Raw genomic sequence first — 23702 nt, forward strand, 5'->3', positions numbered from 1 at the left:
CATCCTTTTCTCGTTTGCCTTAAGAGCTCTTTCAACCTTGCCTCCTTGATACCACTTCCACGCTTTCACGCATCCCCACAAACAAATCACACAAACTGCAGCAATGATAATTGGCTTCAACACTGATCCAAGAAATCCTCTTCCCAAATTCGCAAACCACGTTCCCACTCTTCCAAATCCTTGTCCAATCTTTTCCCACACATTCTCCTCCGTCAAGTCCATAATCTCCTTGTGAATAGTTGTGATGTTATCTATGTACTTCCCTAACTCCTTTGTGTTGTCTGGAATATATGTGCAGCATTCTTGAACCTTCAATAATTTGCAGACTCCGCCTTCCTTGGCTAATAACACATCTAACGCAAGGCGATTCTGCATAACCATATTTCGTATCGACAACATCTCTCCAGCCACCAACAACAAGGACCTCGCCGTATTCATAGACAACTCATCAACTACAGTCGCCAACCTCCTGATCTTCACGTCATTCAACACCACACCCATACTAGGTATCATTGCTCCATATATATCACCAATCACTGCACCTGTATTTACAGCCCTACGTCTTCTAGAACGTTGTCTCGTCTCTAGCAACTCCAAGTCCTCTGTGTGATAAATCTTCGGGAATATGATAGCCAAATAGCATATGCCATACCAATTTGCAGGTAGCCTGACATAAGCATTCTTCCCACATACATAATACACCGTCGGAATTACTTGTACCGGACCTTGCATAAAGTCCTTAACAGAAGCTTCCAAGGTGAAGGTCTGAGAACAGGTGCTATGTCCTACTGCAACCTTCTCCGTGGCCGATTGAGGCCGCCCAATACACAAATTCCCTTTCTGCACTTCATCTAACGCTATTGGTCCATAACTCCCCTTGGACTTGTGAGCCTTCTCCTCCTCCGTCCAATCTACTGGGCTATCTCCGGTGTCTCGTGTCTGGGTCAACTTTCTATATCTGTCCTCTACTTGATCAATGAATTTCTTCTCCGTCCCAGATAACGCACATGTCAGGTTATGCCTGTGAGCATGCGCAGTATCCAACTTCACAGTCGGTCTAAAATACTTCAGGAGTCTGTCCTCTTTCTTATAATAATCGTATTTATTCAAGTGCTTGATGGCTGGAACTTCAGGAAGTACCGTATCAAAATTCGAAAAGAAATACTCAAACTGTCTCCTGTCGTAAAATAAACTGAGCAATAAACTACAAGAAATCCCATATGTCAATGGAAGATGATGATACTTGATACCTTCATCCACTGAAGCAGGCAACTGCATACACACATAACAATCCTTCACATCCATCACATCAACATATTCGTACAACAACTTCGCATAAGCATTAAGCTTAAAATCACCCTTCGACAAATCCATGTGAAGTCTGCGATCCTCACTTAACTTTGATGTTCCCTGTTCTCTGATACTGACGCCTCTCTGCTCTGGGGTAATAGGTGTGGGTGCTCCCTGAATCTTCCCCTCTTGCCTGTGAGCCACCATGTATGAACTGATCACTACTGCAAATATAGTGGCTATCACAACCCCTATCAATGTGCCTATTATCAATTTAGCCCTACGATGCGTGTTTGCAGGATCTGCCATCTTCGGAATATACTCAATGTCCAATACAGTCTCTGAAATGGTAAGTCTCTTTCTCATTAATGTCTCTTTCGTGAACTTAGGCAAACCCTCCCTAACTCTTCTTCGTTCTATAACGGAAAAATCCCTAATTTTGTTCTTCTTCCGCTCGGATCTAGGTTATCTTCTTCCCTGCTTGCAACCCTCTCAAATCAGTCCAACATAACTGCAGGTCCCAACAGTTCCAGGACTCCCTGCAATATTTCGAGCTTAAGGATGATCAGTTCTTGTGGATCTGGCACAGTAGTGAACGTCGGGAACTCTAAATTGTCCAAGATCATACCTCGAATGATACTCAGGAAAGGTGGACTCGGAATGTGAATCGTCAGAATTCCTTCGATCTCCAGTCCCGGAACTTTCAGTAACACTTCCACTCTCTGGAGCGGGACACTGTTGACCAATGTGATTGACCTCAATCTTCCCGTGCTCGGTAACCCTGGCATCAGTCACTGGATATGCCCACTCTGGTGAAGCGTACTTCCGACTTGGCACTCTGGTCCTCTTTGACCTTCTCACACTACCTTGAGGATACTCCTCGTCACCTGATTCTTCTTCTGGCTCCTCCGAAACTGGTGCAAGATCTGTGTCCGGTACCAACCTCAGGTTTACCCGTTTCTGTCTTGCGGGCCAAACCCTTTCTGCTTCTGTGGCACCTCCGGTCTTCCCTTCGATACCCTGCGCACTGACCTCCTCCTCTTTGGCAGAACTCGATTCCGTACTGCCCACTGCACCTCTTGCTCCTTCGCCTGTTTCTGGGTCAGTACCTCTTTCACGTCCTTCCTCAGCTCGATTCAGTGCACTCTCAGCTGCTTCAGCAACCCTTACAGCTTGACTGGCCCTCTCAGGTGGTTCTGTCGGCTCAGCTGGATTTTCGTTCTCGAGAGGGGCTGTATCTTCTAAGGGTGCTGGAACTCTACGGGTATGGGAAGCATGCACCCAGTTCGGTAAACCTCCACATTTGACTGCTGTGTTCGTAATAAGGATTACTTGGAACGGCCCTCGCCACCTAGCATCCAGGCAACTCTTCCTCACGTGCTTCCGGACTAGGACCCAATCTCCTGGGCATAAATCGTGGCACAAGTCGCTCGCAGCTGGAACCGTTGCTGTCTGCACCTGCTGAGACACAGAACGGACCACGTCAGCAAGGCCTTTGCAATAGTCCAGGATCATATCATCAGTGATATTTATCAGAGCTGTAGCAGGTATTGCAGGCAAACGCATCGCTCTTCCCATGAGGATTTCATGGGGTGACAACCCAGTCCTCCTATCAGGCACACTTCGGAGGCTCATAAGGACCAAGGGTAATGCATCAGGCCATTTCAGAGACGTAGACGAACATACTTTCGCCATCCGAGCCTTCAGAGTTCCATTCACCTGCTCCACTATCCCTGAAGCTTCTGGTCTATAGCTACAATGTAACCTCTGATCTATATTCAAGGCAGCACAAAGCAACTTCATAACTTCGCTGTGGAAGAGAGTTCCTCTGTCCGATTCAAAGGACGTCGGGAACCCGTACCTTGGAATGAGTTCTCTCAATAGGAGTTTTGCTACCGTGAGTGTGTCACATCTGCGTGTAGGGTATACCTCCTCCCACCTGGAAAAGACACATACTATCACTAATATGTACCTCAACCCATTACACTTCGGCATTTCAACGAAATCCAGCTGCATCCTATTGAAAGGTCCACCTGACCTCCCTATGTGACTCAACGTCACAGCTGTCCTCTTTCCTACATTCATCTGTTGACAAGTGACACACCTCTGGCACACGGTTTCAGCCACTGCCCGAAACTTCGGGTTGTACCAAGTCTGACGAAACACTCTCATCATTGCGTCTCTACCAAGATGTACAGCACCATGTATCAACCTCGCCATGGGATTCAACAAACTTTCCGGCAACACTGCTCGTCCATCATTCGAAACCCATATATCTACATCTCCTTTCTCACATCCAGCTCGTATCCAACTGTCTCGCTCCTGATCCGAGACTCCTTCCTGAAGCTGTTTCAGTTCCTCCCATGAGTCTGCCATTGCTAACATCTGATCATACACCAATTCCTCCTCAGTTTCTTCAATGTGAGTCTCCGTAAAATTGCATCCCTGCTCTGCACAAAACCGAGCTACTTCATCAGCATAATTGTTACCCAACGAAACAAAATCATTTCCCTTTGTGTGTGCAGCACATTTAACAACAGCAATTTCATCAGGACCTTGCAATGCTTCAAGCAGTTTTCGTACATGATCACCATTTCTTATAGGAGATCCTGAAGACGTCACAAACCCTCTCTGGGACCATAGCTGTCCGAAGTCATGAACCACACCAAACCCATACTGGCTGTCCGTGTAAATCGTTACACGGATCTTCTCGGCTGCCAAACAGGCACGAGTCAAGGCAATGAGCTCAGCCACCTGCGCGGAGTGTACTCCTTCTAAACAAGCGGCTTCAACCACACCCGTGATGGTGCATACAGCAAACGCTGCTCTCAATCGACCGACACTGTCTCTTAAACATGAACCGTCCACAAAGAAAATCTCATCTGACACCGGGAGCGGTTCATCGACAATGTCAGGTCTCGGTTTGGTGCATAGTTCCGTAACATCGAGACAATCATGGTACTCACAATCTTCATTATCATCTATATTTGGAACAGGTAACAATGTAGCAGGATTTAAAACAGCACACCTCTTCAATACCACATTATCGGCTGCAAGGATAACTTGCTCATAACGAGTCAGCCTATTATTCGTGAGGTGCTGTGTTTTAGTCCTAGTCATCAACAATTCAACAGAGTGTGGCACATGTACAGTAAGAGGATGACCCATCACAATGCTCTCACATCTCTCGATGCTGACACCTGTTGCCGCAACGGATCTGAGACATCCGGGCAACGCAGAAGCTACTGGATCTAGAGTAGCTGAGAAATAGGCAACTGGTCTACGGACACCTCCATGATTCTGGGTTAACACTGCTAATGCGCAACCTTCTCTTTCGCAGCAGAATAATGCAAATGCCTTGTTGTAATCCGGCATTCCCAACGCAGGAGCGCTACATAAGGCTTCTCTCAGCCTCAGAAATGATTTCAAACAGTCATCGTCCCATGGTACCGGATCACTTACATCCTTTCGCGTCAGCCGCTGTAAAGGCTTCGCTTCAAAGGAAAAGTTTGGGATCCACTGGCGGCAATAACCCACCATTCCCAAAAACATTCTAACTTCCCTCTGCGTCGAGGTAACTGGCATTCTCAGAATCGCATCAATGCGATCTGGAGACACCTTCCTTTTACCCTTCTCGATTCTGTGCCCCAAATACTGTACCTCAGGTAGACAGTATTGCAGCTTGTTCGGAGACACCTTGTGACCATTCTCACCCAGGAAATTCAACAGCGCAATGGTGTCGATCCTGCAAGCGTCTTCTGTTTCTGACGCAACAAGCAGGTCGTCAATGTATTGCACCAAAACAGAGTTTCGCGGCAACACAAGACTTTCAAGATTCTTCTTTAGGAGCTGATTATAAATCGATGGACTCTCCGTATACCCCTGTGGGATACGACACCACGTTAATACACGGTTTTCTAGTCTAAATGCAAAAAGAAATCTGCTCTCTTTATGTAGGGGAATCGAAAAAAATGCTTGACACAAGTCAATCACTGTGAACCATTCAGCTTCACATGGGATCTGAAACAGTATCACAGATGGATTCGGTTCCACTGGACAACATGGAACGACTATGTCGTTTATTTTCCGCAGGTCTTGCACTATCCTGAACTTCCCACTTGGTTTCTGCAGTCCCATAATGGGCGAATTACATGGACTACCCATGATCTCCACCAGTATTCCCTGCCTAATCATAGACTCGATCACAGGTTTAATCCCTGCAATCGTTTCAGGGGATAATTTGTACTGAGGTGTTCTCGGGAATTCCGCGTTTGGCTTAACCTGTATCTTCACTGGTTCCACTCCCCTAACTAAGCCGATCTCCTCTCCACTTAGGTCCCACACGTCAGCCGATACTGACTCCCTCAAATCCTGTGGAGGCTCCTCCACTGTCAAAGCTGGGTACATTTCCACACACACCCGCTGATTTGCAACCTTAAAGGTCGCATCATCATCCCTTGTCTGCACCTCTACTCCCTTCGGGGTACAGTAGATTGTGCAATTGAGCTTGCACAATAAGTCTCTTCCCAACAAACAAACAGGACTAGAATCGCACACCACGAACTGATGTCGATCCCTAAAGTTTCCTATCCTGACTGGAATCGGTTCTGTCAAGGGGCTAACTAGCCTCTTGTTCGCCACTCCAACCACTTGTATGCTTTCTCCAGAAAGGGCTACACCCGGAACTACCGCTGATCTTATAGTTGACCTGGTAGCCCCCGTATCAACCAAAAAGGTAGTAGGGTGTCCATCGAGGTCTGCTTCCACAAAGGGTCCTCTCTGATCTACTTCTAAAATGGCCCTAAGTAGGCAGTCATCATCTTGGCCTAAACTCAACCGAGCCAGCAAATCCATATCCTTCTCCTCGCTTACTTCAAACATGGGCATCTGCAAATAAGTTCGAGCTCCCTGCTGTATGTTCTGTATCCTGGGTGGCTGGGGAATCTGCACTTGCGGGATGCCGGTCCCCCCTTGCATCATTCTCGGTATAGTCACCGTCTGTACCTGTTCCGCCCCAGGGACCTGACCCATTCCTCCCTCCATCTGTGGCTGATTATAGGGGTTCAAGGGACACTCGCGCCTCCAGTGTCCCACCTGGTGACACTGGTGACAAGCTGTCGTCTTTTTCAGTATTGCTACGTCTATACCTGTCCTAGGGTCTACGGGCCTCGGCTTCCCTTGACCCTGCACATTCTGATTCCCTGTCTGATAGTTTCCCTGTCTCCTTACCACTGGACCCCCATTCGGCGGTCCCTGGGCAGCTTGCATCTGAATGAGCAATAGGTTATCTTTCATCTTCTTGTGCTTCGACTCAATCTCATCCGTGCAGTACCTGGCGTACCGCAAGATTTCATCTACGGGCTTATTCTGCCAACAGATCAAATGCTGTTGTATCATGAGACTAACCTCGGGCTTCAAACCCAGCACGAACTTAGACACAAACTGTCCCATATCTTTCGTTTCCAGCTCATCTAGACCACTGTACTGCTTAAAAGCCTTCAAGAGTCTCTCATAAAATTCATGTACTGTCTCCTTTGGCTCCTGCACCATCCTGTCTATTTTCACCCAATCAATGTCTTGGGGTGAAACCTTCGATTTCAACCAGGTAATTACTTTCTCATACAGCCTCATCACCGCTGGCGACGGACCATTTGTAATCATGTTTCTATCAGGCAAGTAGTCCGGCCAATCACAAGCAACCTTACATGCGTTCCACAGGTCTCCCGGAACCACAATATCGAATAAGGTATTTAGGTCTATCCATAATACCTTCGAAATCTTAACAAAACGCTCAACTTGCCTGTACCACTCCGCAGGCTTCTCCCTGAGCCTGGGAAAATCATTCGTAAATGATGCCAAATCCCCCCTGCTCCATGGTACATGCACATATCCTCCATTCGCCACTTCCCTCAAAGGGAAAGTCTTTGCCAGTAGCAATCCTTCACCCGGAGTTCCTCCTTCCGCTCCCTTAGAGGTCTTTTTCTTAGACCATTTCTCTTCCCATTTATCAAGCATCAGCCATGGCCGCATGGCTAGAATCAGTTCTCTAGTATGTGACCTTAATCCAACAACCCTCTTCTCTTCTAGCTCCCGCTCGGTATAATGCATCCTATGACTTCCTTGCAACACCCTAGTCTTGGTTAAATCTACCTCGTATTCCTTCGCCAATCCCCTCAATTTCTCGTGTGCCATTCGTGCTTTCCGAGTCACATCTTTCGCTACAAAAAACAGCTCATCTGGACTGTAGGATACTATTCTCTCAAGAGGTAGACTTCCATATATAATTTCGTCTACCTCTGCCTTGAGCCTTACTATGTCTATCATGCCTGCCTTCAAGGCTCCTTTCAACACCTGACAACCTGCTCCATGTCTCTCATCATATTCACATTCTGGTTCCTTCCCTCTCCTCTCTTCCGATGTTTCTATAGGAGTAGAATAACTCCTAAAGTCATCCCGAACTCTCTCCGATTGGACCGCCTCCGGGTTCAAATGCCTCTCCGACGGTACCCATGACCTCAAATCTGATCTCGATTCCATCAGATTTCTCGGTCTTACCGGTCTCTGTTCCTCTTCGCCCCTAGATGTGTCTGACACCGCTACCAATGGTGTACTCCATTGTACAGGGCTTGGAGGTTGGGCCATTGCCCCTTCCAACCCACTTTCCTCACTTTCTCTCCTCGTTCTTTCTGCCACTTGTTCAGACCTCTCTCTTTCCTCCGATTCCGGACTATAAATTGACACAATCGGCCCAATGGTGACCGGTACCCTCAATGCATCCGGCAACCTCATCTCTCTTTCAAGCCTCCCACTAGCCTCAGACTGACTCCGTGAACCCTCTGTTCCACACGAAACCAACCCCTCTACTCGAGTCTCGGGTTGAATCATTACTCTTCTGGTTTCTCCTCTCTCACCCCACCTATCATCTGCTTCCTCTGGATTATAAGGAGGTGGTCTCTCGTCTAACAATCTTTGCAATACCCCGTCATCGGAGTCACTCTCTTCATCCTGTGCTTTCACATGCCTTATCCCCGTCGAGTCTATCAGTAAGGGATACAGTTTCTCTTCCTCAATTGTCTGCACTCTCCATCTTTTCTCCGCTGCGTCCCACTTGGCATCCTGAAATGCCCTGATCGACTTCCTCATCCTTTCCTGACTTCTTCCCTTTTCCTTATCATGCGCTGCTCTAATCCACGCATGTAATGCTTCGAACTGTGCCGGTCTTGGCAAGGGTCTTAAGGACCCCATCACCGACTTCAGCTGATACAGCACCGCTAGTCTAAATGAGCCATACCCCGGGAAAGCTAGTTCCCCTTCGCCTTGTGTAATCTTGTGCCAATTCTCGATCCAAACTATAGTGTGTAACCCCACATTCTTTGCCATGTAATGTGCTGGGGTGTCCTCGGGAGGGGCCTCTTCTCCCTCTCGCACAACCACATGCTTATCGCCCCTACACAATTCTCGCAAAACCCTAAGACACTTCATGACGAGCGAATTTAATCTCGCGCTCTATTTACTTCTTGTTCTTAAATCCCCCAATAACAGCGCGACTCACACCAACCGGCCTATCACAGCGCGACACTCTCTGACGTCACCTTCCTCCGTTCGCAGCAGTTCCCTTCTCCAAACACGTTCACGCCCTTTCATACACTGAAATAACCGATTAAGTTACTTCTCTGGCTGTCCGTCCACAGCCTCTGACTGTTCGTCCACAGTCTCTTGACCTTGTTGACCTCGATTGGCGCCCGTCTGCCCCCGTCCGGCCAGACAGATCGCCACTGATAGGTTACTAACACTCCGATCCGCACGCAACAACCCACGACCAGCGTTAAGTTGCCATACACACACACGTTCGCTCCCCCTATCTCGGTCCAGGTGATCGGTGGTACCTCACGATCGCCTTTGGGTGGTCAACAAAATCTATCTCAGGTGACTTCTATACCACAACTCCCGGGCTGCGCGCGCTCACAGCCTGATCTCACAATCACACGACATACACATCAACTCCGCAAGACATCACACAACAAATCAACACCGCAATCTACAACATCTCATTTTGTTCATACTCACTCCTGGAACTGCTGCTTCTTGCTGCACTGCTACTCACCGTTGATGCTCATCTGCTGCCGTCTGCTGCTCGCCATCTGATGATTCACCGTCACTTATCGTCTTTTGGGCCTCAAGGATCACTTATTCTTATCTAATCTAATCGTCCCTCGCTATCGGAAGTAACCATCCGTCTCTGCTACCAACTGCTCCGGCCCATTTTAGTATCTGGCAATTATCTACTAGAACCCACTCCGGTCGGATGGAACTTTTTACTTGCCCAATAGCGTGGAGGGAATAAACACAATTATCAAAAATGATGTCCGCAATTTGTCATAATCAAGGACTCGAGACTGAATCTCTTGGCTCTCTGGCTTTTATTATCAGCATAAAGATTTGAAGATACAAAGTCCTCAATATGAGGCACAACAAGTACATAGGCACTAACACAAATGCTACTCTACGAAGAATCCGCATACGGCTAAAAATAACTAAAAGCACAATCTCTAAAAGCATGAGGTAGAAAACTACCAAGCCAATGTCGATATTAGGGACACTGGACCATACCATCTCTGTCCCTACTCTGTACTAGATGACATCCCTACTTAGCAATCCCTTGAGACCCTCAATCGAAAGGTGTCAGAGTGAAACTTCCTTAGAAGTCTTCACTTAGAGAGCTTGTTCTAAGTTGCCCCCTCTAGCTCTTCGCCTAGCCTTTCTCTGCTCTGGGCTGCTCTGATCTGCCGTCCACCCTCGGGGCGCTTTCCCTAATACAGAATCCCAAGTCTCAGAACACGCCCTTTGCACCTCCTCTTCTGCGGGGTCGTCTTTCAGTAATTTTCCACAGAGCGCTGTCCAGTTCCATCGTCCATCGCTTGGCCTTGAGTCCCAGACGCCATCCGCACTAGGAGTTAGGATTGGCACATTCCAACGCACTCCCATGTCTGGTTTTTACTACATAAGTCAATTCATGAACAAAGAGCTTCTCTACTAACGAGCAACTGTCCTTGCACCTGGGGTGAGATCATGCAAGGCAGACATACTTCACATCTTTTAACTTGCAATTTACTACAGCCTAAAACCTCTACTGGAATAAATCCTTTTTGGCCTATTGCCCTTGGCTAACATAAGAAAATACCAGGCCTTTCGCCTCAACGATATATGCGAATTCTGGCCACTACTACGGTTACACAAGCATGCCTAAATCACAGTATTGACATTTACGTCTTTCTTTCATGTGTGGTCAATCTAAACAGTCTACAGACACGAATTCTAAACTACACGTTTTAACATCACATTGTTCAAATGACTAAACTCTATGCATTTCTCTAATACATTCACAATATGCTTGTACATAGCGAACACTTCTATTGAAATCGATATAGATTATACAGTTCTTCATACATTACACACAAAAATACCTGAGTACACATTTGATTATATGCGGGTGCCGACTAACAGTGAATATAACGCACCCCTACGATTTTCAACATTTTAAACGCTACATCAGCAGCAAGGCTTGAGCAGCAAAAAAGAAATGACCAAACATATGCCCAGTGATATCACACTCACCACGGCCGTCGGGCCCTCTGGGTCTTTACCAGGCTTCAGTGATAATGCCAATCACCCTGAGATGGGTACGCATCTCATCCTCATCGTGTCAGTGTTGAAATGAAATCATTGGATGCAAACAGCTTAAACAATTCAAAGTGCACTTGTTAACTATAAAAAACAACAACACCGGACTAAAAAGCAAAAAGAAGGAAGTAGTGTTGGGTTTGTGACAGCTTCAAGTTGTAAAAATGTGGAAGAGATGAAGATAAAGGGGGTTGAAACACCTAAACACGCATGTATTTGTGCTCGATAACCTTGAGCACCGGAAAGGAATCTCAGAGGACTTTCTGCAGCAAAACTGGAGTGAGTAGAGATCTAAGGTTGTCTCTTATCACGCGTGAGTCTGATTCTGTTTCTTCTGTTAATTCCTCTCCTCTTGTTTTTCTGGGAATGTTTGGTACTCACAGCATCGCATATGCAATCACAAAACCAAAGGAACAATCATAAAGTAAAGTAAAAAAATAAAAATAGTCTGTAAGAACCACAGCTACTCACACCTGAAAAGGACAACTGAAGATGTATAGACTGCACCGACCAATAGAAAACACAAGCATTCTTATTTATTGTATTTATTGGTAGCAGGGGCGTAGCTTGGTCAGAAGACTGGGGGGGGGGGGAGGAGGGGTTAAGCTTCAGATTTCTAAGCAATCACGCTGGCATATCATAGTAAAATACATTATCTGAAAAACAGGACATGAGGGAGGCTTAAGGGGCAGTGGAAAGGGGGAGCAGTGCACGGTTAGAGGTACTTAAAACAAACAACAACAAAAACATAACCAAAACGTATTTAAAACTTCAAAACAGAGAGGAGAGAAAGTGTGTGTGTGTTTGTCTTAGTCTGTGTATGCATATAAAAATTCTAGGTGAAATCCGACAGACACCTCCCATACCCGAATGAAAGCACCTGTGCCCAACTGTTTACTGGATAATAGATTTATTAGGGGGTATAGCACCCCAAACACCCCCTTCCCGAAGCTACGCCCCTGATTGCTAGATTTGTAGGGTGTGTACAAGACCTGATTGTTACAGCGATTATCACAGCTCCTCTTGCCTATTGGTTGATTTTTCTCTTTGTGACTTATGCACTAATACACCCAATTTAGATGTAGGGTATTCGGTCTCAGCTAGCTTGTACCTGATCAAAACGATGGACGGCCTAAGATCAAGGTATCTCATAACAATATGTCCTCTTAAAATGAATAGATACCTAATTGAATGGAAGATACAGTGGAGTGTGAAAATACAGAGTAGAGGGAAAGAGATCCGAGGAACTGTATTTTAAACACCAAAGGGGTGATGAGAATGCAGGAAGTTCAGTTAAGAAACTTGAAGCCCAGAAGAAGCCATGTCCAAAATGATGCTGCAAAGCCCATTTCTATCTCTAGAACCAGTGTCTATAAGGCACACATTGGCAGAGTCCTTTGCAGGAGCTTGGAGTCCCTTTTCGTGCTCGGCATTGAGCCGGTCACCCTGCGGCTCTGTGTGCGGTGATCGCTTTCAGCTCTCCATAAAGCGCGCCAATGAGCTCTCCCACCTGTGCAGCAACTGAATAGGCAAATCCGTGCAAGCTGGGAGCAGGTGAAGCTCCTAGGACCAGCGATGAAGGTGCAGGCCAATGCAATGGATACAGACGTCACTCCGTATTTCAACAGAGGCCAAAGCCATATAGGCTCACAGTGCAACCAGCGCAGTAGATACTGGTGCAGGGTTCATGAAAATGTCCTAAACAGAAAGTTCTGGTCAGACACCATTTCTTTAGCCCCAGTGTGAACCGGGGAGTGCAGTTGGCTATCTGGCTCAACCCTTAATCCTCCCTCAGTGCTATGGAACATACTGTAATCAACAGTGTATGAGCCGCTATGCGGGGCACAGTATTATACCCCACTCTAGCGGAAGTGAAGTTATCCATTCACTGCTCTGCACACACCTAGAGAAAGCATTTGCAAAGAAATTGTAAGGTATGCATCTCAGCAGCAGAACTGCTAAAAACGGAAATATTTCGGATCAGAAGAAATGGCCGGACCTGATTTTCTGAGAAGTTAATTGAACAGAAGATTTTTGTTTTTTTTGTTTTTTCAACAGACAACAAAGAAAACAAGCCAGGACTGGTAGGCAACAGTAGGGTCGCTCGGGGCCATATGTACAATGAAGTGGCGGAGAGAGGCGTTAGCCTTCCTGGCTTAAGGACTCTCTCCGCCATTTCTGAAACGCAAGGCTGCACCATATTTACAAGAATGTGGTGCAGCTTGCGTTTCCTTTGCGATGGCGCTAAATTTAGCAACTTACCACCAACGCAGGCACCCTTGCACCATTGTGCAAGGGTGTGTGCGTGCAGGGGGGGATTGTTTATCTGTAGGAAGGTGTCCCTTCCTGCACATAAACAATCCTAAAATGCCATTCTGTCACTTTCATGTGTGCTGTGTCATGCAGCACACATGAAAGTGACAAAAGGGCATTTAAAAAAAAGATTGTTTATGTACAGGAAGGGAAACCTTTCTGTACATAAACAAGCCATGGCGATTTGCTTTTCCCATGTGTGCTGCACAAGGCAGCACACATGGAAAAAGCAAAAACGAGGAGAAGTAATGCATTTCTCATAGTTTCGGCAACTTAAGGCCAGGATTTACCTGGTATTAATTTTGGCGCTGCCTCCTATGTACGCAACCCTTGTAAATAGGGGGCAGCGTCAAAATGAATGGGTGTTGCTACCATAGAGTGAAAGGGGGCCTTATGTACAAGGCAGCATTAAACCACGTTAAGTGGCTTAACGCTGCCTTGTACATAACGCGCAGCCCCTATTGCCACCACAACGTCGGTAATAGTGATGTTGTGGTGGCGATAGGGACTTGTACATATGCCCCTCTGTTTTCCAGGCAACAGTATGACGCAGGCCTGAGAAGCCAGAAGTTGAGGGCAGAAGCAGGGTTACACAACGCCATGAACTGTAGGCCTTCCATCAGCCCCACAGAGTCATAAGAGGGCACCAGTGACATCACCTCTCTCTCTCTCTCAGCAATGTGAGCATTACGTTTATATGGCTAAATGGATGCCATCTTAGCATAGGGGTTTCTCAGTTTATTTAACTGGGAAATACAATCCTAAAATGAGCGATATTTTTCTCACTACTATACAGAACACACAAAGGGGGCATATGTACAAACCCCTATCACCATCACAACATCACTTTTACCGACATTGTGGTGGCGATAGGGGCTGCGTCTTATGTACAAGGCAGTGTTAAGCCACTTAACGTGGCTTAACGCTGCCTTGTACATAAGGCCCCCTTACACGCTATGGTTAGCGTGAAAGGGGTGGGCAGTGGGTGTTGCGATGGGCGTTCTACCGCAACACCCATTCATTTTAATGCTGTCTCCTATGTACAAGGGTGGCGTCCATAGGGGGCAGCGCCAAAATTAAGACCAGGTTAATCCTGGTCTTAAGTTGGCGAAACGAGGAGAAATGCATTATTTCTCCTCGCTTTTGCTTTTTCCATGTGTGCTGCCTTGTGAAGCACACATGGAAAAAGCAAAATGCCATGGTTTGTTCATGTACAGGAAGGTGTCCCTTCCTGTACATAAGCAAACCTTAACAAAATGCCACTTTGTCACTTCCATGTGCGCTGCATGAAGCAGCACACATGAAAGTGACAGAATGGCATTTTAGGATTGTTTATGTGCAGGAAGGGACACCTTCCTACACATAACCAATCATCCCCTGCACGCACACACCCTTGCACTCTGGTGCAAGGGTGCCTGCGTTGGCGCTAATTTGCTAAACTTAGCGCCATCGCAGGGGAAACGCAAGGTTGCACCACATTCTTGTAAATATGGTGCAGCCTTGCGTTTGAGAAGTAGCGGAGCGTGTCGTTAAGCCAAGGAGGCTAATACTGCACTCCGCCACTTCCTTATACATATCCCCCATAGATTGCCGACCTGTCACTAGAAGCTCCTTTTCGTGGGACCAGCTTTAGCCCGCATAGAAAGACAGGACGCCTGTCACCAGGCAGCTCTATAGCGGCCACTTCTTTCCATGTTGGTTGGTTATGAAGTACAAGAGTCACCAAGTGAAATGCAGTCACTCAAAATGAATCACTCCAACAAGCGAATGGTAGCCCAGAGAGCTGATACAAACATGAGCAACAATGACAACAGTGTTAATGACTTAAAGAGGCGGACCTATTGCCCGATTCTATGTATGATGCACTGTTCACTGATTCGCAAAAGTGTTGAACACGCAAGAAAGCAATGGCTATAGGTGCTGACCTGAAACCTGTCAGTATTTAAATTTGCCTCCACAAATACCCAAAATAGAAAGCAATGTGCAAAGTAGAAGAGAGTAAAAAAAAATTTGACTTTAGCTATAACAAATTTCTACCTTTACTGTCTTCTCGTGGGATATGATTCACAACTCCAATAGCTTTAAAATAGACCTGTAGCTAGGTTGCATAAAGTGTGCCAGGTGGGACAACTATAGTCTGTCTCCTCTTTGGTACTTGGGTGGTGTTTTACTTTCTGAATGCACTGAAAGGTGAATAAGTTGCGGTGTGTTGTAAGTAGTCTGCACGGAATGGTAAATAATTTGCAGTGTGTGGTAAGTAGCTCTACATCAACAATACTTTCTATAGTTGATCATTTTTAGCGGAATACAGTTCATGGGGCCTGATTTGCAAAGGTAAACTTACACTTTTGTGCAAGATAACGACTGTTTGCTACTTACAAAGGTATTTTACTAGTAGCATCTTTATGACTGTGAGTCTCAGCACATTAAAAGATAGGACAGGCCTATATTTTTATGCGTGGAGTTGCCCGCCCCAAATGCGGAGTCACCGCAGTCGTAAAGTTACAATTAAATTGTTTGTTTGTGAATATCGAAAAACAGCAAATTTACACAAAGTTTAAGTTTGCCTTTGTGAATCAGGTCCAAAGTGGCTACTTGTCAAACGTGTGCATTCCTAGAGAAAAAGGCTACTAGAGGGGCATCGCATTCTCCTGTTGTGCGATAAAAGAATACACCAGTGATTTGCAAATATTCGACACTTCAAATAAGTATGTGCCCATTTTCCAGTGGCCCAATGTTAGTGCCATATGGCCGGGCACTGCGTGGAAGCAGGGAGTCTTGGAGGTCTTCATTCATCTACTGAAAGCTGCTGTGCACAGCCATACTCTGACACATGAATATTAATAAGGGAGTCGATGTGCATCTCATTGCACACAATCCCTTCTCTCTGCTCATAATTGGTACAATTACCACAGGGAAAATGACTTCTCTTTCATACACAAACAGTAATGTATCCTTCATTTAGGCTTCATTCTGCATTTTTTAAAATCTGACAATCACCAATATGCTTCAGCCTGATCCTGAGTAATTTTTCGCCAACCGTTCCAGTTGTGCCAGATGAACAAAACTGTTGATGGTAATAAAAAAATAGGGCTAAATTTACAAGTGTCTGAATCCATGTTAAAACCTGCAAATTACATAGTAGCTGACGGATTATGTGGCAAATGCGGAAAATCCGTTATTAAGCTAAACAATCCATGGCCAAAGAATCAGATATTTCAATGGCCCTGGCTATAGCAGAGCACAATTAAAATGAGTGACCTCACTTAAAGCTACTGTGCTAAGGTATCTAAAGAGGTGGTTCAATTCGGCGCAGAAATGTCAAACTAGCAGTTGATTCATTAAAATATTATATCACTTATGTTATGTGAGTAGCTAGTTAGTTAACCCTATGTAAAGTAATATCAAACAAAATCAAAGAATGGAACATCATTGGCAATAATGTTAAGCACTGGATTTGTGTGAGGGTGTGAAAAGAAGTGGCAACACCCTTTGTAAAGATGGATGCAGTGAATGTGACAGCATTTAATGCTAAGGTACACGTGAATAACAGAGCAAATAAAGCTACATATTTGTTATTGCCCAGAAGAGGAGGAATGTAAAGTTTTCAAAAGCTGTACAGAACTCTAAATCCTCACCCTGTTCTCTGTGCGCATCAACCAACAGGTGGAAGAAGGTGGCAATTCTTTCCTAGGATGCCTTATGCAGGGCCGGACTGGGAACAGAAACCGGCCCTGGCAAACTGCTCAGCTGGCCGCCCCTGGGGTGAGGGGAAGTGCAGTTTGCGAGGGCCGGTTTCGGCCGATATTGCCGACCCCCGTAACAAAAACGGCCCTCAAGGAGCCAAAACCGGCCCCCACCCTAGCGGCCTACCGAGGAAACGCCCGGTGCCCGCTATGGCCAGTCCGGCCCTGGCCTTATGCCACCGAAAAGCTTCACTAGTAGGTCTCTCATTACCAAGATCCCCTCCAGACTGAAATAGGTCTTCATTTTATGGTCCAATGAGACGTAGCCAGTGATAGTTTAGGCTTCAAGGGTCTGGGAGGAGAGCTGTATTTATTGTGTTGAAATCACGTTTTGTGGCAGTCCCATAGCTATATGTGATGTTCCCGTGTGTTTGTATCTTTGCAGAACAATTCTAACAGCGCTGCTCAGCTGACATTCACAATCCACGAAACTGTGTGCCAAGAGTCAGAAGAAAAAAAACCAGAAGAGTGTGATTTCAAGGATGGTGGTGTAAGTCTTTAGTTTCCACAAGAACCAAGGTGACTCAACTAAAGTCACTAAGATTGCCCTTCTCTTTGAATTGTTTCAAAAGAAAATGTGTGGATCCTGAATATCGAATAGGAAATATTATTCTACCCTAATTTTGTAGGCAAAATATTCAGATCAAAAATATCAACTGGTAAGTATTTATATATGTTCTATACCTAAATACATATATGTGTACCATGACTATATATATCTTCAAGGTGAGCAGATTAGCAGTCTTGAATAGTAAATCTATACATCCATTAATGCACTTGCCGCTCAATATTTTTAAATCAATATTATGGATACGACATTAAGATATCCCAATCTTCCTGCGTTCAACATCCCAGGCTGAAAATTCTACGATCCTGTAAATTTCTAATAACCAAATATGAACCATCATACAATAATTGTCATCATCATTAATTTTATACCACAAAAACAAATCCTAGATTGCACAGGTGAGTGATGTAAACATCCAGAAGATGATGGAGTCAGAACTGGTTGCCTTAGTGAACTACAGAAAGAACCTCCAGTCATGGGTAGTAGCTGTAATGAGCTCCACGGTTCAACCGTGCAGTGCAAAAGAATGACTCCCTGCGTGTGCTCGCTACGCTTTTGTTAAAGTTATGTTATTTTTTGTCCAGCTGGAGTGAAACAGTGGGAGCTGGTCAGCCAATCAGATTGTTCCTTTTTACTGGATATGCTAAATGCTACAGGACTAGTAAGGCAGCATTCTGTGGCTGCCAAGTCCCAACATCCATCTGTTGTGCTGTGGGCAAATGTCGGTCAAAATAGGGAGTGATGTGTAAAGGAGAAGTTGCCTCACTTTATCTTTTGGGTGGGGAGAAGATGTCGCCTGATGGCTAGAGCGGTCCACCCCGAAGCTGGGAAACCGGGTTCGGATCTCGGCAGAGACGCTCAACACCCTGTGATTATGGGCATATCACTTAATCTCCCCGTGCCTAACAAAAAGAATGTGTCCGTCTGTAACACAACTGGTGCTCATGTAAAGCGTTCTGATATCTTCAAGTCTAGTTTACGTTTCACACAACACTCCTTCGGCTTCTTCTGAAGCAGCCAGTTCAGAAACCTGTGCAAGTAAAGCTGCAGATCTGGATGATAAAAAAAATGTATTCCTTGCTCAGGTGCACAATGACTTAGAATGTTGGACTCCTAGACTAAAATGGAAAAGTGTTGCCATACACAAGCGCAGTAGGTCATGGATCCAAGAGATTAAAAAACTGGAATCTAAAAGAAGAAATTCAGTGAGCACACCAAGGACCTATCTAGGGGCCAACTAGGAGTTGGGCAGAATGGAATCTCTGGGTGGGATACAGCTCTGGCCAATCACGAGAAATCCAATTTTAGTAGCCATAAAAGCCAGCCAGTAAAATCAGGTGCACATTCGGTAGTGCATGTAGGTGGAGCCCGGTCACTACCACACCCCAATTTAGTAAATGGTGAAAGGATAGTAGGCTCCACCCTGCCTGTCAATAGCCTGCTCTGCCCCCTGTGCAAAGGCTCCTCTGGCAGTAAAGCAAAGGTGGAAGAAGCTCAATTTATTAAGCTGTCCAAAATAGTTTAAATGGCTTATCTTAGTGACCTACACAGATGTGTAAGATGTTTAGCATTAGATCTAAACCATCCTTGGTGCTGTTATCCAGTTGGACAACTAGAAGTTCATAAGATGGTGATGAGAAGGTCAACTGGGGCTAGAAACTTTCAACGACGTTACAGAGTTAAGGGTGCAAAACTTAGGGCCTCATTTATAAAGTTTTACCATTGGGCAGCACCGCAGGTCTTCCTGTTGCACTGTCTATGGCAAAAGAAAGGGGCAGGAATGTGCCATATCTATTAGATACAGCTCATTCCTGTCATTTTTCTCCTGCGTGGGAGCACAATGGGCTGCCATGCCCTAACCCAGGTACCTTTACGCCATAGTGCAAGGTTGCCTGCGTTGCAGGGATTATTGTTTTTGTGCAGGAAGGGAATCCTTCTTGCACAAAAACAATCATAAGAGGTTTTTCTTCTTTCTATGTGTTCTGCATTATGCTATGCAAAAACAACAGTTGATGGACAGAATGCAGAACAATGTCATACATTCACCCCAGTACAGCGATCCCAGTAAATCCATCGTTTTTTTGCTCACCATGCCATTCCAGTTTGAACCCAGCCATATGCAAATCAGTCTTGACCCTGTGCCTCATGGGAACAGTCCAGCCCGAACGGCCAAGCCAGGTCCTCCCTGGACTGGAACCAAGCATCCTAGCACCGGTTTCGGGGTTTCACCCCTCTTCAGCCAGGATAGCTTGATTCCAGTGGCATGGAGAGCACGGGACTCACGTCTGAGCATACCCGTCCCACTCGGGGTGACAAATGCAAAAACAACAGTTGATGGACAGAATGCAGAACAATGTCATACATTCACCCCAGTACAGAGATCTGGGCCTAAATCCGTCGTTTTTTTTGCTCACCATGCCATTCCAGTTTGAACCAACCATATGCAAATCAGTCTTGACCCTGTGTCTCATGGGAACAGTCCAGCCCAAAATGTCAAGCCAGGTCCTCCCTGGACTTAAACCAAGCATCCTAGGACCGGTTTCGGGGTTTCACCCCTCTTCAGCCAGGATAGCTTGATTCCAGTGGCATGGAGAGCACGGGACTCACGTCTGAGCATACCCATCCCACTCGGGGTGACAAATGCAAAAACAACAGTTGATGGACAGAATGCAGAACAATGTCATACATTCACCCCAGTACAGAGATCTGGGCCTAAATCCATCGTTTTTTTGCTCACCATGCCATTCCAGTTTGAACCCAGCCATATGCAAATCACTCTTGACCCTTTACCACATGGGAACAGTCCAGCTCGAACTGCTAAGCCAGGTCCTCCCTGGACTGGAACCAAGCATCCTAGCACCGGTTTCGGGGTTTCACCCCTCTTCAGCCAGGATAGCTTGATTCCAGTGGCATGGAGAGCATGGGACTCACGTCTGAGCATACCCGTCCCACTCTAGGTGACAAATGCAAAATCAACAGTTGATGGACAGAATGCAGAACAATGTCATACATTCACCCCAGTACAGAGATCTGGGCCTAAATCCATCGTTTTTTTTACTCACCATGCCATTCCAGTTTGAACCCAGCCAAATGCAAATCAGTCTTGACCCTGTGCCTCATGGGAACAGTCCAGCCCGAACTGCCAAGCCGGGTCCTCCCTGGACTGGAACCAAGCATCCTAGGACCGGTTTCGGGATTTCACCCATCTTCAGCCAAGATAGCTTGATTCCAGTGGCATGGACAGCACGGGACTCACGTCTGAGCATACCCGTCCCACTCGGGGTGACAAATGCAAAAACAACAGTTGATGGACAGAATGCAGAACAATGTCATACATTCACCCCAGTACAGAGATCTGGCCCTAAATCCATCGTTTTTTTGCTCACCATGCCATTCCAGTTTGAACCCAGCCCTATGCAAATCAGGCATGACCCTGTTCCTCATGGGAACAGTCCAGCCCGAACTGCCAAGCCAGGTCGTCCCTGGACTGGAACCAAGCATCCTAGGACCGGTTTCGGGGTTTCACCCCTCTTCAGCCAGGATAGCTTGATTCCAGTGGCATGGAGAGCACGGGACTCAGGTCTGAGCATACCCGTCCCACTCGGTGTGACAAATGCAAAAACAATAGTTGATGGACAGAATGCAGAACAATGTCATACATTCACCTCAGTACAGAGATCTGGGCCTAAATCCATTGTTTTTTTGCTCACCGTGCCATTCCAGTTTGAACCCAGCCATATGCAAATCAGTCTTGACCCTGTGCCTCATGGGAACAGTCCAGCCTGAACTGCCAAGCCAGGTCCTCCCTGGACTGGAACCAAGCATCCTCGGACCGGTTTTGGGGTTTCACCCCTCTTCAGCCAGAATAGCTTGATTCCAGTGGCATAGAGAGCACAGGACTCACGTCTGAGCATACCCGTCCCACTCGGGGTGACAAATGCAAAAACAACAGTTGATGGACAGAATGCAGAACAATGTCATACATTCACCCCAGTACAGAGATCTGGGCCTAAATCCATCGTTTTTTTGCTCACCATGCCATTCCAGTTTGAGCCTAGCCATATGCAAATCAGTCTTGACCCTGTGCCTCATGGGAATAGTCCAGCCCGAACTGCCATGCCAGGTCCTCCCTTGACTGGAACCAAGCATCCTAGGACCTTTTTCGGGGTTTCACCCCTCTTCAGCCAGGATAGCTTGATTCCAGTGGCATGGAGAGCACAGGACTCAAGTCTGAGCATACCTGTCCCACTCGGGGTGACAAATGCAAAAACAACAGTTGATGGACAGAATGCAGAACAATGTCATACATTCACCCCAGTACAGAGATCTGGGCCTAAATCCATCGTTTTTTTGCTCACCATGCCATTCCAGTTTGAACCCAGCCATATGCTAATCAGTCTTGACCCTGTGCCTCATGGGAACAGTCCAGCCCGAACTGCCAAGCCAGGTCCTCCCTGGACTGGAACCAAGCATCATAGGACCGGTTTCGGGGTTTCACCACTCTTCAGCCAGGATAGCTTGATTCCAGTGGCATGGAGAGCACGGGACTCATGTCTGAGCATACCCGTCCCACTTGGGGTGACAAATGCAAAAACAACAGTTGATGGACAGAATGAAGAACAATGTCATACATTCACCCCAGTACAGAGATCTGGGCCTAAATCCATCTTTTTTTTGCTCACCATGCCATTCCAGTTTGAACCCAGCCACATGCAAATCAGTCTTGGCCCTGTGCCTCATGGGAACAGTCCAGCCCGAACTGCCAAGCCAGGTCCTCCCTGGACTGGAACCAAGCATCCTAGCACCGGTTTCGGGGTTTCACCCCTCTTCAGCCAGGATAGCTTGATTCAACTGGCATGGAGAGCACGGGACTCACGTCTGAGCATACCTGTCCCACTCGGGGTGACAAATGCAAAAACAACAGTTGATGGACAAAATGCAGAACAATGTCATACATTCACCCCAGTACAGAGATCTGGGCCTAAATCCATCGTTTTTTTGCTCACCACGCCATTCCAGTTTGAACCCAGCCATATGTAAATCAGTCTTGACCCTTTGCCTCATGGGAACAGTCCAGCCCGAACTGCCAAGCCAGGTCCTCCCTGGACTGGTTAAGACTGATATGCATATGGCCATGTCTGAACTGGGGTGGCGTGGTGTGCAAAATAACAATGGTTTAAACCCAGATCTGTGACTGGGGGTAAATGTTTTGCCAATGTGCAACATTCCGTCCATCATCTTCTGTGTTTTGCATTATGCTATGTAGCACACATAGAATAAGGAAAAACAAGGAGAAATAAAGGTATTTCTCCTCATTGCACCTCCTTTACGCCTCCCATGGGGAGGCGTATGTTTTTGGCGCTGCCTCAGAGTTACGAATACTTGTAAATCCAGAACAGTGTCAAAAAGCCATGGGTATTGCTGAGACTGCACACAGCAACACCCATTGCACACCCCTTTAACGGCAAAAACTGCATTAGAGGGAACGATATTTACAATGCCGTATTAAGCCAAGCAAAGTGGTTTAATGCTGCCTGGTACATTTGGAGCAGACCCCTGCACCACCGGAGGAGCTTAAAAAGGGACGCCCCTTGGGCGCAGACTCATTGTAAATAAGGCCCTTAATCTTCATTTACATCCAGTGGCAAAGAGGGTGATAAAAACAATGTAAACAAGATTGAGTGAACATGTTCAAGTCAAATTTAATAAAAGGGGCAAAGGTCAGGAATATATATGAATGGTAAAGAAATATTGAGGAAGTGGAAAAGATTAGGAGAATAAGTGATGAAAAATGACAAGCTGTATAATGGTCCGAGGAAGTTTATTAATAGTAATGTGATCAGTCTGCTAGAAGCAGGGAAATGTTACATTTGTGCTTTTATTGCTTAATGTTGAAAGAAATTAACCTTTTGTGCATCCATTATTTTGACTGAAGATTGAAAGTTCAAAAGCTGTAGTTTGAAACAGTAAAATTTGAATCTAACGGTTTGCAACCTCCGTTGAAATAAATGTAATGCTGTCTATGTATTTTACATAAAAGCATAAAGCTAAAAATGTAAACATTTGCCTGTAAATGGTACTATATGGACCCAGAGTCAGTAAAT

General features: G+C 46.1%; 1 protein-coding gene across 1 annotated transcript in view; it reads left to right on the forward strand.

The window, feature by feature from the left end:
* The window catches only part of LOC146796237 (cathelicidin antimicrobial peptide-like), a 123286-nt gene that overhangs the window by 45261 nt on the left and 54323 nt on the right, over positions 1–23702 (forward strand). The window contains exon 2 of the mRNA XM_085630188.1: positions 17416–17520. Coding sequence (XP_085486314.1) covers positions 17416–17520 — 105 coding nt within the window. The remainder of the gene's footprint in view (positions 1–17415; positions 17521–23702) is intronic.

The sequence above is a fragment of the Triturus cristatus genome, chromosome 10 (assembly GCF_964204655.1).
Source record: "Triturus cristatus chromosome 10, aTriCri1.1, whole genome shotgun sequence".
NCBI lineage: Eukaryota > Metazoa > Chordata > Amphibia > Caudata > Salamandridae > Triturus > Triturus cristatus.